The sequence below is a fragment of the Thalassophryne amazonica genome, chromosome 3 (genome assembly GCF_902500255.1).
Source record: "Thalassophryne amazonica chromosome 3, fThaAma1.1, whole genome shotgun sequence".
NCBI classification, from domain to species: Eukaryota; Metazoa; Chordata; class Actinopteri; order Batrachoidiformes; family Batrachoididae; genus Thalassophryne; species Thalassophryne amazonica.
This window is the reverse complement of record NC_047105.1, coordinates 104,924,901-104,942,448: the sequence shown is the minus strand read 5'-3', so window position 1 is coordinate 104,942,448 and position 17,548 is coordinate 104,924,901. Positions and strand designations below refer to the sequence as shown.

General features: G+C 45.7%; 1 protein-coding gene across 1 annotated transcript; it reads left to right on the top strand.

Annotated features, from left to right (window-relative positions):
• Nucleotides 1-320: 320 nt before the first annotated feature.
• LOC117507375 lies at nt 321-17,056 on the top strand. Its single transcript, XM_034167222.1, has 8 exons — nt 321-539; nt 1,304-1,374; nt 1,461-1,643; nt 2,476-2,543; nt 2,635-2,679; nt 16,496-16,558; nt 16,721-16,831; nt 16,920-17,056. The coding sequence occupies exons 1-8, from the start codon at nt 379-381 to the stop codon at nt 16,947-16,949; spliced, it is 732 nt and encodes a 243-aa protein (XP_034023113.1). The 5' UTR covers nt 321-378; the 3' UTR covers nt 16,950-17,056.
• The last annotated feature ends 492 nt before the right edge of the window (nt 17,057-17,548 follow it).

The following is a 17,548-nucleotide window of genomic DNA, read 5'->3' as shown; positions in this document are numbered from 1 at the left end:
ATTCTATTCTATTCTATTCATATATTTTAAAAAAACATCGTGTGTCAATGTGTTCCTAGATAGCGGTGCCCCAATAGATGGCGGTAATACGACTGAATGGTATTTGTCAACCACCGGAAAAAAAGTTGAAGAAGAAGAAGAAGAAGAAGAAGAAGAAGAAGAAGAAGACAAGCGACAGTAATAAGAGAAGAAGAAGAAGCTGTAGGCAACGGAGTGGATCAACATAACCAGGCTTTCTTTGTGTGAGCCGGTTCGACAAAGCCTAAAGCCGATTTCACGACGGCGGTTATCAGCTTTGATGTAAGCCTGACTTTCTGCTTCAGGCTGCGCGTGCGTTCCCAAGAAAGAAACCGACCTTTTTTTGACTGTTCTGCCAAAATGGAGCGGTCACGTGCCGCCTATTTCACCCAGAAGGAACTGAACATTATTTTGGAGAGCTTTGAACAATACAGAGACATCATCACAACTAAAGGCAACACTGCTGCTGCCAATAAGGCAAGAGAGGAGTGCTGGAAAAAAATTGCTGATCGTGTAAATTCGTAAGTTTCTAGAATTATTTACTACTAAGTGCCCCCTCCCCTCAACACACACACACACACACACACACTCATTAAACTTCAAACCTGACACACCAAAGTGGAAATTATTTTAAAATCTAATTTTATAGAATATTATCTGGTGAAAATACCAGCAGACAATGTTTTCCCATTTTATTCCATGTTTTTCTATTGGAACACCAGCCTTATACGCTACAGAGAAATCCCGTCACAGAGGTGGGCAATACCGGGAATTTTGGTAGTGATCCCATACCAAGTAAATTCAGGCCCAGTATCACCGATATCGATACCGATACTTTTTCATATTTAAGCTTCATAGATCCAAAGGATCTAAAAGACCTAGGATAGAATTTCACCAAACATTGTACGTGACAACAAAATACTTTATTATCACAATCAACATTTTTGTTTAAAAAAAATATCACTCAACACAACTTAAAATCTCCTGAGGTAGAGGGCTGACAAACCACAATATAAGTTGTTGTGTGTGACACAGCACTGCTCTTACAGAGAGAGAGTAGACTTTGATGAATCTGCGTGCGCAGCAGTCAGTGCATGCGGGAGAGAAAAAAAGCTACACGAGTATCGTTCAATATCAATACCAGTGTTGGTATTGATATTAGGATCGATCCGCCCACCTCTACCATCACAAGCCATTGCACCATTACAGTTCACAGTATGACTTATCAAAACACAGATAAGTCTGATTAAAATTCTAATCAATTCCCAAATCAATGTTCCAATAGCTGCGGTACGTGCAGCGTGCAACGGACGTGGCAGCAGATAAAGACCAAGCACAAGAACATCCTCCAGAGTGGTATGTAGTTGCTGCGCTTCCATCTGGTTTTTTCATGTTTGAATGTTGATGCTGTGTAAATTTTAAAATGATAATATTACCTGAAGCAAACAGGAGGGAAAAATATGAAAAGAGGAAGATAGCCGGGGGACCAGCTCTGGTGGATGTCACAGATTCAGAGGAGCCGGCTCCTTCGCCCAGTCGAGAGTGTCCAATCACAGAGGGAACACAAGGGGACGTTACGTCTGTCACTGGTGCTGGTGGCTCCCAGCAAAATGTGTACGTCCAAGGTATGTATACAGTAAAGTACCAAAATGGAAAACGGAAGTGTGAGATTCCATGATAATAAGGCTGTCTATGCTGACTCCACTGATGACGTGCCACACGTGGTAACCTGTGGCCTCAACTGTAGACAGAAGGGCATTATAACGCACAGCATTGCCATTTGGAGGTATATCAACAACCAATGAATGGCAATACAGAGAGCATCAGAGGTCACAACCAGAGCATGGATAAAATCGGAATAATGCCGAAATGGTGGTACAGGTTGACGGCTGGTACATTCATTTGTCTAGATTTCAAATATCAAGGTTTTGCTCATATCTGATCCTGTGGCTATGACATCCTGACATCACTGTTGTACAATTTGTTGCTAATACCCCTCACAATGGGGGTCACAGAACTCTGCGTAGACTTAAAGAGCAGAAAATATATTTAATTTTTACATCTCTGTGATTTATTTCCAAGTAATAGAAACGCCAGTAAAAGGTGTTAACTATTTGGTGATGCTAGTATGTCAAAATGATAACGGATCATGTTTCTGTCAATCTTTCCTGCATGTCACTTGTAAAAAAAATGGTACGCACGATGCAACAGATGTATCTGGGATGCTCTGGTAGTTGCATCCAATGACAAAACACAACATAATTCAAGTTGGAAAGGAATTAGTTAATGAGTAATCGCACCAGTTATTGACCACAGAACAGACACTAAATCACATGAGAGTTTGTTTGTATCCAACCCCCAAAACCGGAAGTAAGGCTCATACGAGACTTTCCAGTCCTATTATTTGTCATGATCATCGGTTGTGAAAAGCATATTTTTTTTTTATCTGTGTTACAGTCGTGGGAGATACTATGGTTTTGCTGGAGTCACCACCAGCACACACTCATATTGATCCCCAAACAAAGGTCAGTGTGAAAGAAAGCCGTTGTGTACTCTGATCGGTCTTTGCTGATATGTTGAACCCACTTGATGCAGTTCTCTGAAATCATTTTTCAGGAGGACATCAATGATGAGGCGACACACTCAGGGCTGACTGGAGAGGTAAATCTCTCTTTATATTGACCTGTTGCACTCCAACCACTGACTGGATTAGTTAGTCGAGATCAGTGTGTCTCAAATTTTTTCAGACCAGGGTCCACTTAACCAATAACAATATATCTTGCTGACCACCTAACCTCCCCAAATATCCAAAAATAGCTTTGCAGTCATTTTAAAACAGTTTGAGAAACACTTTAAAGCTAGAATAATGTAAGAACCATTCTTTGAGAATGGCTGATCTAAATGACAGGTTATCTAGAATGGAATGTTGATTTCATCTGATGTCTCATTGCCCCAGTTGCTATCTTAAACATTAGCATAATGTGAGAGGGGAGAGCCCAGGCATGGCTATACACTCCTGCCTAGATGTACACAGGGTTCCCACAGGTCCTTGAAAGTTTGTGAAAATGGGAAAAAAAATGCATCACGGACCTTGACAGTTGGACAGAAATAGACATGACTCTTTGAAAGTGCTTAAATTCATATATTTGTGCAAGACAGAAAGTATGCCTTTTTTCTGCACATCTCCTGGTGTCAATGTGTACTTGCTCATTTTGCTACCACACATTAATGTTAGAATGTATAAGTTTGTGAGTAATAGTGGTGCAACGACTGAGCCAGAGATTGCGCAATTTATTAATCATGGCCATGTATAAATCGACTCGAGCGCAGCAGTCATTAATTGAGTGCAGAAATTGTCACTTTTTACTTCATACCAGCAAAATTAAATACCAGAAACCCGATAAGTTAATGAAGCTAAAAACAAAAAATTGTTGACAATTTTGTAAGTTAAAGAAAGAAGTCATTTTTACTCTGCTTTTTGGATTCACAATAAAAGTAAGTGAATTTAGCCTTCTCACTTTTTATGTTTGAGGTTGCCACAGCAAATCCACTGTGGATCTACATGTTGATTTGGCAAGTTTTATGCCAGATGCCCTTCCGTGTTACATAAAAAGAAGGGAAGGTCTTGAACTGGGAATCTTCTGCTTTGAAGCTGATACATGAACCACCTGGCCATCACATTGTCCTCCAACAGTTCATTTGTTCAAGAATGCTGCATCTGCACCCCTTGGGAAATTAAGTAGCCCCACCGTGAATTTCTGAGAGGAAAACCATCTCTTTCTCTGCTATAGCCAAGTTGTTCACAACCTCCAAACTTTTCCCGTATCTAAGCTGAAGTGTGTGCAGAAAACATGGTCAGCTTTTCCACTGTGGGTTTGGGTGGCAGGGGAGGTAGCAGGAGGAGCACGTACGCATGTCTGATGTGAGGCAGGATTGCTGTAAAATTCACAAACTGTACATATAATAAACAGGACCTGCATGATGTCACCGATTGTTTTTTTTATAGAGACCCCAGAAGAGCCCAAATGAAGCCAGTGTCTGTACTATGTTCTGTGTGGCACTATGTTCAAAGAAGTGAAATGACAAACTCACTAAAGGACATGTCTCACATTTTTTAACATCCCAGTTAGCAAGACAACATAAACGTACTCATGATTGTGAGTGTCTCTGCACACATGTGCTAATAAATTAGCTAATAAATCTGCTAATAAATCTGATGTATTTTATTCCTCTCACTCTGAGCGTTAGCAGGTGCATTTCTGGAAAACATCTCACTCTGCAATTCTTGGCATTTTTCAGTGTGTGACGCACTTATTAGCAACCCAGAAACATCCCAATGACTGACAGACAGAGGGAAATGAACCTGCTCCATCCGAAAATGAAGCTTCTGAACTGCCGGTCGAAAGTGATGGCTCCGATTCACAGAGGATTTACAGACAGGAGACGACACACGTCGCCCAAAAACTTTTAACTTTTCAGAGTGTCGGATTTTGGAACCTAAATTGTGGTGATGTGCTGTTTGTGTGGATGCTGGTTACTGAGGCTGATGTGGACATGGACATCGGAACATCTGACACTGCTTTTAACAGACTGCCTGGACACAGAGATGGATTTGTTACACTGGAAAAAGTCAGAATACATTATTTCCAGGAATTAATGGACATTATTTTACGTGCCACGAACAAGAGACAGACAGAGCTGTCAAAGGTGTGCACTGTGCAGCTAACTAGATGCTTGTTTTTCCCCGGGAGCAGATGCATTTTTTAGATTTTATTGATAACAACACACATAATTAATCGTGCACAAAACTGATACTGCAGCAGAGATGGTTATTAACAGGCTGCGTTTATGACTCGTGGCTGCAGGTGCACATCAACCATCTTGCAGCTGCAGCTTTTACCGTGACTACAAAAAAAGGAACAGTTATCACTTAAAAATGAGTCATCATAACATGACATCACACTTATGTCAACTTTGGAATTAATCTGTGCCTCAGTTCTTAACGTTAGCAGCTACAGTGGGGCCAAAAAGTATTTAGTCAGCCCCTGATTGTGCAAGTTCTACTAGAAAGATGAGAGAGGTCTGTAATTTTCATCATAGGTACACTTTAACTATGAGAGGCAAAATGAGAAAAAAAAATCCACACAGAAATATTTAACCCTAATTTTTAAGATTTATGTAATTTTATTACATGACAGATTCCCATTTACTTTTTTAGATAATTTTAATACAAACCTACCAAATAAACCTTACATGATGCATATTCATTGATGTAATAAATCCTATTCATTTGAAATGCATAATCCTCAGCTTTATGTATTTAGTATTAATAAAATCTAATTACTCTAAATCAATAATAATGACCGTATTTATTTAAAATACATAAAGTATATTGTTTGAATTGCATAATAATTATGTTACCTATGCCATTTATCTTGTATAGGTAACATAATTATTATGCAATTCAAACAATATTCTTTATGTATTTTAAATAAATACTGTCATTATTATTGATTTAGAGTAATTATATTTTATTAATACTAAATACATAAAGATGAGGATTATGCATTTCAAATAAATAGGATTTATTACAGTAATGAATATGCATCATGTAAGGTTTATTTGGTAGGTTTCTAATAAAATTATCTAAAAAAAAAAGTAAATGGGAATTTGTCATGTAATAAAATTACATAAATCTTAAAGTTAGTGTTAAATATTTCTGTGAGTGCAGGAAATCACATTGTAGGATTTGTAAAGAATTTATTTGTAAATTGTGGTGGAAAATAAGTACAGACGGTTGCCCAGTTCTGGATCACCTTTTTTAAAGTCCCGCTATACAGAGCCATAATGCAACTGAATGTCCTTTAATTGTGTATTGTTGTATTGGGTATTTGGATGTTATTTAGCTGAAAAAGTCTGGGTGGAGTAGCGCTTCTACTTAAAGTGTGAAGCCACATTATGTGTGGTGCAAATATTTGCTAGAAATGGATAACTTTGCCCGGTTCTGGATCACGACACTCTGTGTCACTTTGGGGGTGTTCCTTGCATCTGGCTGGAGCCCTTCTAATGCAGAATGATACACACTGTGCCTGAGTATGTGTTTTGAACACAAATTATACACAAATAGAAATTATACTTATTAAATGAGAATTTACTTAGTTTTGAAAGGCACTGTTATACGTTTTTACAAGCAAAAAATGAAGTGTGGAGGTGAGATTTCTCCCAAATTAAAAAGTAAAAGCCCCCACATTCATGCCCATTCGTGATTTTGAGATGACCCCCAAAGTACACAAGGCTCACAACTACAGACATGAGGCTGCTGCTTCGGTCATCCGCAACCGGCAAATTTTCACGTCGGAGATAAGTGCGCGCAGCAATTAAACAGAAACTGACATTTTCTACCCAAGTAAGTAAGTATTTTCCCACTCTAGAACCAAAAACACTGAATGGCTAACTCACCTTTGCAACGTTTTGAAGATTGTTACTTTAAAACTTGCAGAAATGACCGAGTGAGAAAAAGCGCGCACACCGCAGACACCAGGATGTTTTGATTCCTCTGCTCATCACAAGGATGGTGTTGTGTGGGCCGCTGAAGAGGAGGTACTGCTGGCCCACCACCACCAGAGGGCGCCCTGCCTGGAGTGTGGGCTCCAGGCACCAGAGGGCGCTGCCGCCTCACGAGAGCAGCCAGGGTGACAGCTGTCACCCATCACTGGACACAGCTGTTCCACTCAGCACGGAGGTATATCAGCAGGACGGCGTCTCCACCTCAGTGCCGAGATATCGCCTTGAGATAGAGGTAAACTACTCTGCAGCATATTCTGTATATTTGATAATACGTGTTAAACCTTTCAGGACAGCTGACTACTGAAAGCCAATTGCTTGGATAAGTACTCACCTTCCTGTTTTAACGTGACGAGAGGTGGAGGCGGCTTCTTCCCTCTCCGTGTTACTGGGTGCAGCCGCATCCACACCTGTGTGTTTGTTGCTCTCTCTTGCCAGCAGTACCGGATCCGACGAGCGGAGGCAGTGGCCACCTGGGACTTCGGGACTTGGCGGTTCCAGTATTTCCAGGGTTCGGTGGCAGAGGAGATCTGGGTGGTTCCGGTTCGACTCGGACGGACGTCTCCTACCTTCGAGCCTGCCCACACGACACCAGCAGAATTCGGCTTAATCCCAAATTGTTGATTGTTGTATTGGTTGTGCTCGTTTCACAACAGTAAAACTTGTTATTTACCTTCTCCATTGTCCGTTCATTTGCGCCCCCTGTTGTGGGTCCGTGTTCCTACACTTTCACAACAGGATATCTCGGCCAGCGTCATGGATCCCGAGGGGCGTCAACCGGCTGTTGAACGGCCAATGGAAGAACAGGACGCGCAGGCGTCCGCGGGAGGGGTAATCGGTGAGTTGCAGCGGATCCTCACCGCTTTCACGACTCGGTTGGATTGCATGACCGAGCAGAACGTCCTCCTGAACCGCAGGGTGGAGGCTCTCGCCGCGCAGGTGGAAGCGCGCCCCCCGGGCGCCGCTGCGGCTCTCCCTCCCGTAGATCCTGTGCGTAACGTTGACGTTCCACTGGTTGTTCAACGACCTCTCCCTCCTTCCCCGGAAGCATACATAAGCCCTCCAGAGCCGTACGGAGGCTGTGTGGAGACGTGCGCGGATTTTCTGATGCAGTGTTCGCTCGTCTTCGCACAGCGTCCCATTATGTACGCGACCGATGCTAGTAAAGTAGCTTATGTCATAAACCTGCTTCGCAGTGAGGCACGCGCTTGGGCTACAGCGCTCTGGGAGCAGAATTCACGGCTCCTTCTGACATACGATGGGTTTGTGAGGGGGCTCAGAACCATGTTCGATCACCCTAATAGAGGAGAAACCGCTTCAACCGTGCTACTGTCAATGAGACAGGGGCGCCGGAGCGCAGCTGTTTATGCAGTCGACTTCCGCATCGCGGCTGCGAGATCCGGCTGGAATAACGCTGCCCTCCGCGCCGCCTTTGTAAACGGACTGTCTTTGGTTCTCAAGGAGCACCTGGTGGCTAAGGACGAACCGCGGGATTTAGACGGGCTTATCGATCTTGTCATACGGTTGGACAACCGGTTAGAAGAACGTCGGCGGGAACGAGACGAAGGGCGTGGCCGGGCACGCGCCGTCCCTCTCCCTTCCGGTTCCGACCGCGCTCCGCCTTCCCCACGCTCCACGGCCCCTGCGCTCCGTGGGGCCACAGCTCCCCCTACTGACGAAGCTATGGACACGAGTAGGGCAACATTTAGGGCACCAGCTGCACAGAGGAGACGGGCCCATGGAGCTTGTTTTGTTTGTGGTGCACTAGAGCACCATGTGAGAGACTGCCCCGAGTGGTTACAACACCAACGCCCGCCCCTAGAGACTGGGCGGGGGGTGGGTCGAGACATTCACGTGGGACACACCCACATTGCTACACGACTCCCAGTCACGATCCTGTATGAGGATTTAACCCTGAAGGCCCCAGCACTGGTGGACACGGGCTCTGAGGGGAATCTGTTGGACTGCAGATGGGCCAGGGAGATAGGGCTCCCTCTGGTGGCACTTACCTCGCCTGTGCAGGTTCGAGCACTAGATGGCTCCCTGCTCCCTCCGATCACACATAAGACACCACCTGTAACGCTGGTGGTGTCAGGAAACCACCGGGAGGTGATCGAGTTTTTTGTGACTCAGGCCACTTCCCGTGTGGTTTTAGGCTTTCCCTGGATGTTGAACCACTACCCCGGATTGATTGGCCGTCCGGGGTAGTGGTTCAGTGGAGCGAGACCTGCCATCGGGTGTGTCTAGGTTCCTCGGTTCCTCCCGGCTCCCAAGCTAAGGAGGAGGTCAGAGTCCCGCCCAATCTGGGGACGGTGCCGGTAGAGTACCACGACCTTGTCGACGTGTTCAGCAAGGATCTGGCGCTCACACTCCCCCCCCACCGTCCGTACGATTGTGCCATCGATTTGGTTCCAGGCAGTGGGTTCCCGTCCAGTAGACTGTACAACCTCTCACGGCCTGAGCGCGAATCAATGGAGACCTACATCCGGGACTCGTTAGCTGCCGGGTTGATCCGAAATTCCACCTCCCCGATGGGCGCAGTTTTCTTTTTCGTGGGTAAAAAAGATGGCGGACTTCGTCCATGCATCGATTATAGGGGGCTGAACGAAATCACGGTTCGCAACCGATACCCGTTACCCCTGTTGGATTCGGTGTTCACGCCCCTGCATGGAGCCAAGATTTTTACCAAGCTTGATCTTAGAAACGCGTATCATCTGGTTCGGATCCGGAAGGGAGACGAGTGGAAGACGGCATTCAACACCCCCTTAGGTCACTTTGAGTACCTGGTCATGCCGTTCGGCCTCACAAACGCCCCCGCGATGTTCCAAGCCTTGGTTAACGACGTATTGCGGGACTTCCTGCACCGGTTCGTCTTCGTATACCTAGACGATATACTCATCTTTTCTCCGGATCCTGAGACTCATGTCCGGCATGTACGTCAGGTCCTGCAGCGGTTGTTAGAGAACCGGCTGTTTGTGAAGGGCGAGAAATGTGAGTTCCACCGCACTTCTTTGTCCTTCCTGGGGTTCATCATCTCCTCCAACTCCGTCGCTCCTGATCCGGCCAAGGTTGCGGCGGTAAGAGACTGGCCCCAACCAACAAGCCGTAGGAAGTTGCAACAGTTCCTAGGCTTTGCTAATTTCTACAGGAGGTTCATTAAGGGCTACAGTCAGGTAGTTAGCCACCTGACAGCCCTGACCTCACCAAAAGTTCCCTTCACCTGGTCGGATCGGTGCGATGCCGCGTTTAAGGAGTTGAAACGGCGCTTCTCGTCTGCACCCGTTCTGGTGCAGCCCGATCCTAGTCGCCAGTTAGTGGTTGAAGTGGACGCCTCGGACTCAGGGATAGGAGCCGTGCTGTCCCAGAGCGGGAAGACCGATAAGGTCCTTCACCCGTGTGCCTATTTTTCCCGCAGGTTGACCCCAGCCGAACGGAACTATGACGTCAGCAATCGAGAGCTCCTCGCGGTGAAAGAGGCTCTTGAGGAGTGGAGACATCTGTTGGAGGGAACGTCCGTGCCATTCACGGTTTTCACTGACCACCGGAACCTGGAGTATATCAGGACCGCCAAGCGACTGAACCCCAGGCAAGCCCGCTGGTCACTGTTCTTCGGCCGTTTTGACTTCCGGATCACCTACCGTCCCGGGACCAAAAACCAAAGATCGGATGCCTTGTCCCGGGTACACGAAGATGAGGTCAAAACGGAGCCGTCGGATCCCCCGGAACCCATCATCCCGGAGTCCGCTATCGTGGCCGCCCTCACCTGGGACGTGGAGAAGACCGTCCGGGAGGCCCTGACACGAGACCCGGACCCCGGAACCGGACCGAAGAACAAGCTCTACGTCCCACCAGAAGCCAGGGCTGCAGTTCTGGACTTCTGTCATGGTTCTAAGCTCTCCTGTCACCCTGGGGTGCGAAGAACCGTGGCAGTCGTCCGGCAGCGCTTCTGGTGGGCGTCCCTGGAGGCCGACGTCCGGGGTTACATCCAGGCCTGTACCACCTGTGCCAGGGGCAAGGCGGATCACCGTAAGACACCGGGATTGCTACAGCCGCTGCCCGTGCCTCATCGCCCCTGGTCCCACATCGGCCTGGATTTTGTCACGGGTCTCCCGCCGTCCCAGGGAAACACCGTCGTCCTCACGATAGTGGACCGATTCTCCAAGGCGGCCCACTTCGTGGCCCTCCCGAAGCTCCCAACGGCCCAGGAGACAGCGGACCTCCTAGTCCACCACGTCGTCCGTCTGCATGGGATACCATCAGACATCGTCTCCGATCGCGGTCCCCAGTTCTCCTCGCATGTTTGGAGGAGCTTTTGCCAGGAACTGGGGGCCACGGTCAGTCTCTCGTCCGGGTACCACCCCCAGACCAACGGACAAGCAGAGCGGGCAAACCAGGAGATGGAGCAAACCTTGCGCTGTGTAACAGCCGCGCACCCGACGGCCTGGAGTAGCCACCTGGCCTGGATCGAGTACGCGCACAACAGTCAAGTGTCGCCCGCCACCGGCCTCTCCCCCTTTGAGGTGTGTTTGGGGTATCAACCCCCGTTGTTTCCGGTGGTTGAGGGGGAGGTCGGTGTGCCCTCGGTCCAGGCCCACCTACGGAAGTGCCGTCGGGTGTGGCGTGCCGCCCGTTCTGCTTTGTTGAAGGCCCGGATGAGGGCGAAGAACCATGCAGACCGGCGGCGGGCCCCGGCCCCTACGTATCGTCCTGGGCAGGAAGTGTGGTTGTCCACCAAGGACATCCCTTTGCAAGTGGACTCCCCAAAACTCCAGGAACGCTACATCGGACCCTTCAAGATCCTTAAAGTCATCAATCCCGCCGCAGTGAGGCTCCAGCTCCCGGCCTCACTGCGGATCCATCCAGTATTTCATGTTTCACGGATAAAACCCCATCACACCTCACCCCTCTGCACTCCGGGTCCGGCACCACCTCCTGCCCGGATCATCGACGGGGAACCGGCTTGGACTGTGCGCCGGCTCCTCGACGTCCGTCGAATGGGCCGGGGTTTTCAGTACCTGGTGGACTGGGAGGGGTACGGTCCCGAAGAACGCTCCTGGGTGAAGAAGGGCTTCATCCTGGACCCGGCCCTCCTGGCCGACTTCTACCGTCGCCATCCGGACAAGCCCGGTCGTGCGCCAGGAGGCGCCCGTTGAGGGGGGGGTCCTGTTGTGTGGGCCGCTGAAGAGGAGGTACTGCTGGCCCACCACCACCAGAGGGCGCCCTGCCTGGAGTGTGGGCTCCAGGCACCAGAGGGCGCTGCCGCCTCACGAGAGCAGCCAGGGTGACAGCTGTCACCCATCACTGGACACAGCTGTTCCACTCAGCACGGAGGTATATCAGCAGGACGGCGTCTCCACCTCAGTGCCGAGATATCGCCTTGAGATAGAGGTAAACTACTCTGCAGCATATTCTGTATATTTGATAATACGTGTTAAACCTTTCAGGACAGCTGACTACTGAAAGCCAATTACTTGGATAAGTACTCACCTTCCTGTTTTAACGTGACGAGAGGTGGAGGCGGCTTCTTCCCTCTCCGTGTTACTGGGTGCAGCCGCATCCACACCTGTGTGTTTGTTGCTCTCTCTTGCCAGCAGTACCGGATCCGACGAGCGGAGGCAGTGGCCACCTGGGACTTCGGGACTTGGCGGTTCCAGTATTTCCAGGGTTCGGTGGCAGAGGAGATCTGGGTGGTTCCGGTTCGACTCGGACGGACGTCTCCTACCTTCGAGCCTGCCCACACGACACCAGCAGAATTCGGCTTAATCCCAAATTGTTGATTGTTGTATTGGTTGTGCTCGTTTCACAACAGTAAAACTTGTTATTTACCTTCTCCATTGTCCGTTCATTTGCGCCCCCTGTTGTGGGTCCGTGTTCCTACACTTTCACAACAGATGGCTGGATCCAGTCGAGCTTGTGGTCGTTTGTAGACAAAACATCAGGCTTTCCATTGGTACCAAGTATTAGCTTGTTCGTGCTGATTACGAGAAACGGCAGCGCAAATACTACAGCAGTGATCCGGAACTGGCAATGATCCGGAACTGGGCAAATGACTGTATTTGGTCACCCACAAACAAGCAAGATTTCTGGCTCTCACAGACCTGTACTGTCTTTAAGAAGCTCTTCTGTCCTCCTCCTGTTACCTGTATTAATGGCACCTGTTTGAACTTATCTGTATAAAAGACACCTGTCCACAGCCTAAAACAGTCAGGCTCCAAACTCAACCATGGCCAAGACCAAAGAGTTGTCGAAGGACACCAGGAAGAAAATTGTAGACCTGCACCAAGCTGGAAAGAGTGAATCTACAATAGTCAAGCAGGTTGGTGTGAATAAATCAACTGTTGGAGCAATTGTAAGAAAATGGAAGACATACAAGACCATTGATAATCTCCATCGATCTGGGGCTTCACGCAAGATGTCATCCCATGGGGTCAAAATGATCATGAGAATGGTGAACAAAAATCCCAGAACTACATGGAGGGACCTGATGAATGACCTGCAGAGAGCTGGAACCAAAGTAACAAAGGCTACACACTACGCAGAGAGGGACTCAAATCCTACAGTGCCAGGCGTGTCCCCCTGCTTAAGCCAGTACATGTCCAGGCCCGTCTGAAGTTTGACAGAGAGCATATGGATGATCCAGAAGAGGATTGGGAGAATATCATGTGGTCAGATGAAACCAAAATAGAACAGTTTTGGTAAAAACTCAACTAGTCGTGTTTGGAGGAAGAAGAATTTTGAGTTGCATTCCAGGAACACCATATCTACTGTGAAGCATGGGGGTGGAAACATCATGCTTTGGGGCTGTTTTTCTGCAAAGGGGACAGGACGACTGATCCGTGTTAAGGGAAGAATGAACGTGGCCATGTATCGTAATATTTTAAGCCAAAACCTCCTTCCATCAGTGAGAGCATTGAAGATGCAACATGGCTGGGTCTTCCAGCATGACAATGATCCCAAACACACCGCTCAGGCAACAAAGGAGTGGCTCTGTAAAAAGCATTTCAAGGTCCTGGAGTGGCCAAGCCAGTCTCCAGACCTCAACCCCATAGAAATTTTGTTGAGGGAGTTGAAAGTTGCCCAGCGACAGCCCCAAAACATCACTGCTCTAGAGATCTGCATGGAGGAATGGGCCAAAATACCAGCTACGGTGTGTGCAAACCTGGTGAAGACTTACATGAAACTGACCTCTGTAATTGCCAACAGAGATTATGTTACAAAGTACTGAGTTGAATTTTTGTTACTGACCAAATACTTATTTTCCACCATAATTTACAAATACATTGTTTAAAAATCCTACAGTGTGATTTCCTGGATTTTTTTTTTCTCATTTTGTCTCTCACAGTTGACGTGCACCTATGATGAAAATTACAGACCTCTCTCATCTTTCTAAGTAGAAGAACTTGCACAATCACAGGCTGACTAAATACTTTTTTGCCCCACTGTACATTCCATTGAAGGCGCACGCTGGGACGCTAGTAGCGACGTCACTTGTTGGAAACACCGGAGTACTCGCGAGTACTTTGTTTTCGGACGTCTCCATAGCTGTTTGTTGTGAATGCCGTATACTTTGAAACTGGTCATGGAAGTGCACAAAGTAATCCTGGTGGATTATCGGATGGTCACTAACAGCCTATATCTAAATTGTTATGATTTTGGTGCGACATGTCCTTTAATGCATAAAAGGGGTGGTGCATGGGTGGCTTTACGTGTGACAAAAGCTGCCTGAACACACCCCTCTCAGAGTCCGAGCCACCTCACCAATCACCTCCGTTCCGTTCTCATAATGGTTTACTTTGTTGTGAGCATTTAGGGAATAACCCTATTGTGTCTGATGATTTGTGGACGTTCATGCTGGTTATGTGGTCACAAATTGAGCTTTACCGGTGATGCCAAAAATGGCTATTTGTGACCGTATAACAGCATGAACGTCCGCAAATCATCAGACACAAGGGAGTTATTCCCATTCAAATCCAATTCAATCATTTGCACGGTTTATTTTTCTGTAGGTAATTCGGTCAACGAGGCTTACCATTGAGGTAGCGTCACTCCAACAGTGGTCAGGGCGCGGAGTAATCCATCAAATGTGAAAATCCATCAAATGCGAAACGGTAATTCTGTATCAGATTCCACATCGATACTTTCGTATGGTAGCTTAAATTCACCCATTTTGGCGGCATCTGCGCCGTTGGTACGTGACTTTCTCTCGCTCTCAGCTAACAGTGCTAACATCTAGCAGCACACGCGGCCAGAATTCTGTCAAATTGTGAGTCTCATCGCATACATTGACAGTTCTGCGTCCCGACAATACTGCGCATGCGTGTGCAGTTGCGTCCTCCGTAAATCAAAAAATTCTGTTGTTCCAAACTGATTTACTGGGGTTTGTGCAACTTAATTTAAAGCAGTTATATCAGTCTTATAGTGCAGCGGATAAGAATATTTAGAGGAGAATCCTGCAAATGGTGATAAAAGCATCAAATTCGGCAGAAATACTCCTCAGACAATCCTCTTTTTAAAAAACCAATTGGCCACTTGAATTTTCAATCGGTGTTCAGGTAGAGGTCAATTGAAGAATTACACAGAGGTCAAAATTAAAAGATGCTCCAATCATATTAAAAATATTCCACATTATTTGCTTGATCTTAAAGATTCCAAAAAGCTATAGTTTGGACTATCTGTGACTGAATTCCATGGAGTTATGGGATAAAAACAAGAATGGTGACAAAGGTCAGTTTCATTTTGTACAGGGGTCAAAAGTTAAAGTTGCTCCAATTTCGGTAAAACATGATGCAAATTACTAGTTAACATGGTTCTGAAAAGGAATAGTTTGGACCATGTATCATCCTTATCACGTTACGGGGTAACATATGTCACATGTCGTAGAATCCAATAGACGTAGACCTTATTTGACCTTTACTTTGGAGACAAAGCATTCAACACTGTCAACACTATTCCATTTATTAATCCTATTAGCTCAACCAATAATTTGCATCACTTTTTACCAAAATTAGAGCAACTTTAACTTTTGACCCCTGTACAAAATGACACTGAGCTTTGTCACCATTCTTGCTGTTTTTATCCCGTAACTCCATAGAATTCAGTCACAGATGGTCCAAACTATACCTTTTTGGAATCTTTATGATCAGGCAAATAATGTGGAATATTTTTCAATATGATTGGAGCATCTTTTAATTTTGACCTCTGTGTAATTCCTCAATTGACCCCTACCTGACCGATTGAAAAGTCAAGTGGCAAATCGTTTTGTTTTTTTTTTTTTCAAAAGAGGAGTGTCTAGGGAGTATTTCTGCCGAATTTGATGCTTTTATCACCATTTGCATGATTGTTTCACTTATATGCTGCATTATTATCAGTTTAAGTGAAACTATTTTTGAAGACGTTGAACCAACTAGACTGTGTTAACCCAGTCTAAGTAAAATAAGTGGGCTCCAAACCTTACATGCAGGTTTAATGAACTCTATTAATTGCTCCATTTTTTTTTTTTTTTTTGAGTGTATTGTAACTGTTGATAGACCTACGTTTATGGCAGGCAGGCTCCCAGTCTCCATCACCAGCTCTCGGGAGATGGAGTACGGCCGAGCAGAGCATCAAAATGAAAAACCTTCACCGTGCACACTCCCGTCATCTGATGGTCTGGAGTACAATTTAGTCAAGCCTGTGGGGAAATTGACTGTCTCTTGTTCTTTTGACATGATTGAATCAATTCAAAGCTATGCAGTTTAACTCCAAGCAAATATTACATGATTTATTCATGTTTTGATAACCTAGCATTATGTAGTAGGAAATGTATGTTACACTTGAGTAAATGGAAGTCAACTAAATTCCTGTTTTTTTTAGTACAGTGAGCCTCAGGTGTGCTCAAAAATGTAATTGTTTTATTTGCTGATTCATTTTACAGGAAGGTGTACAATACTCCCCTCAGCGTGTGGCCTCCACCTCTACGTCCCCAGAAACACAAAAAGTGAGGGGTTCATCTTTTGTAATCATCCCATTTTCATTTGTTACAGTTAGCCTCACACCAGCAATACAACATCAACATCAATGAAAAGTCCCTCTCTGTCATTTCTGCTCCTTGGCGAACACGTCAATGTCCTATAACATCAACTTTTTTTTTTTTTTCAAGGTTGGAACAGACACTGTGACGGCGTTATATAAAAGAAACTTGGAACTGGACAACATTAAAAAAGAATTGGAAATAAAAAAGCTCAAATTAGAAATAGAGCAACTGGAGAAGGTATTGTGATAAATGGTGGAAATTTATGTATTCATTTATTTATTATGTCAACATTGTATACTTACCTCTTTTTCCCTTCTTTTTCCAGCAAAGACACAGCATCTTCTCGAACGAATAAAAATATAAAACACATTCTGTGATCCTCCGCAAAGTTCAAGTTGAAATAGTCAAACACAAGCTTACAAATCCAAATGAAAGTCGTAACACCTTCATGCTACATTCACGGATAAGATAACTGAAGAAAAGAACTGAATGAGATCTAAGGTAGGGGAAGCCGGGGCACAGTGGATAAGAAATGTGTTTTGTGGCAGCATAAACACATTTGAATATGTTTATTTGAAATGGGACAATGCATGTTAATGAACATAGTTACATGTAAATATGCCAGATTATAGCAAGATGCTCATTTCCATCCGTAGTCCCAGTAACATAGAAATAGACTATGACCACAAAACATACCAAAATAAATTAATCATGACAGGAAAACAAAACAGAATACACATACAAATATTTACAATTCAAAGTAACAATAACTGATAGATAATAAGTAGCCGACAGGTGGAGGAACCAAAAGAGTTTTATGATGGGTGTTGAGATGCAAAAGTACTGTATTACTGTACTGCACATTATGCATAGGTTTGCATAGGTTTAGGTCATTCTATTGTAGATTTAATGGAGCAAGTTTTTGCTTATAAGGCTGTGTTATTTATGTCTCCC

Bases quoted from the DNA above. Each gene is read 5' to 3' on its own strand.
- LOC117507375 (XM_034167222.1), top strand. From the start codon at position 379: ATGGAGCGGTCACGTGCCGCCTATTTCACCCAGAAGGAACTGAACATT. The intron at 2,544-2,634 runs GTCAGTGTGAAA...ATCATTTTTCAG, and splicing joins ATATTGATCCCCAAACAAAG to GAGGACATCAATGATGAGGC. The intron at 16,559-16,720 runs GTGAGGGGTTCA...TTTTTTTTCAAG, and splicing joins CGTCCCCAGAAACACAAAAA to GTTGGAACAGACACTGTGAC.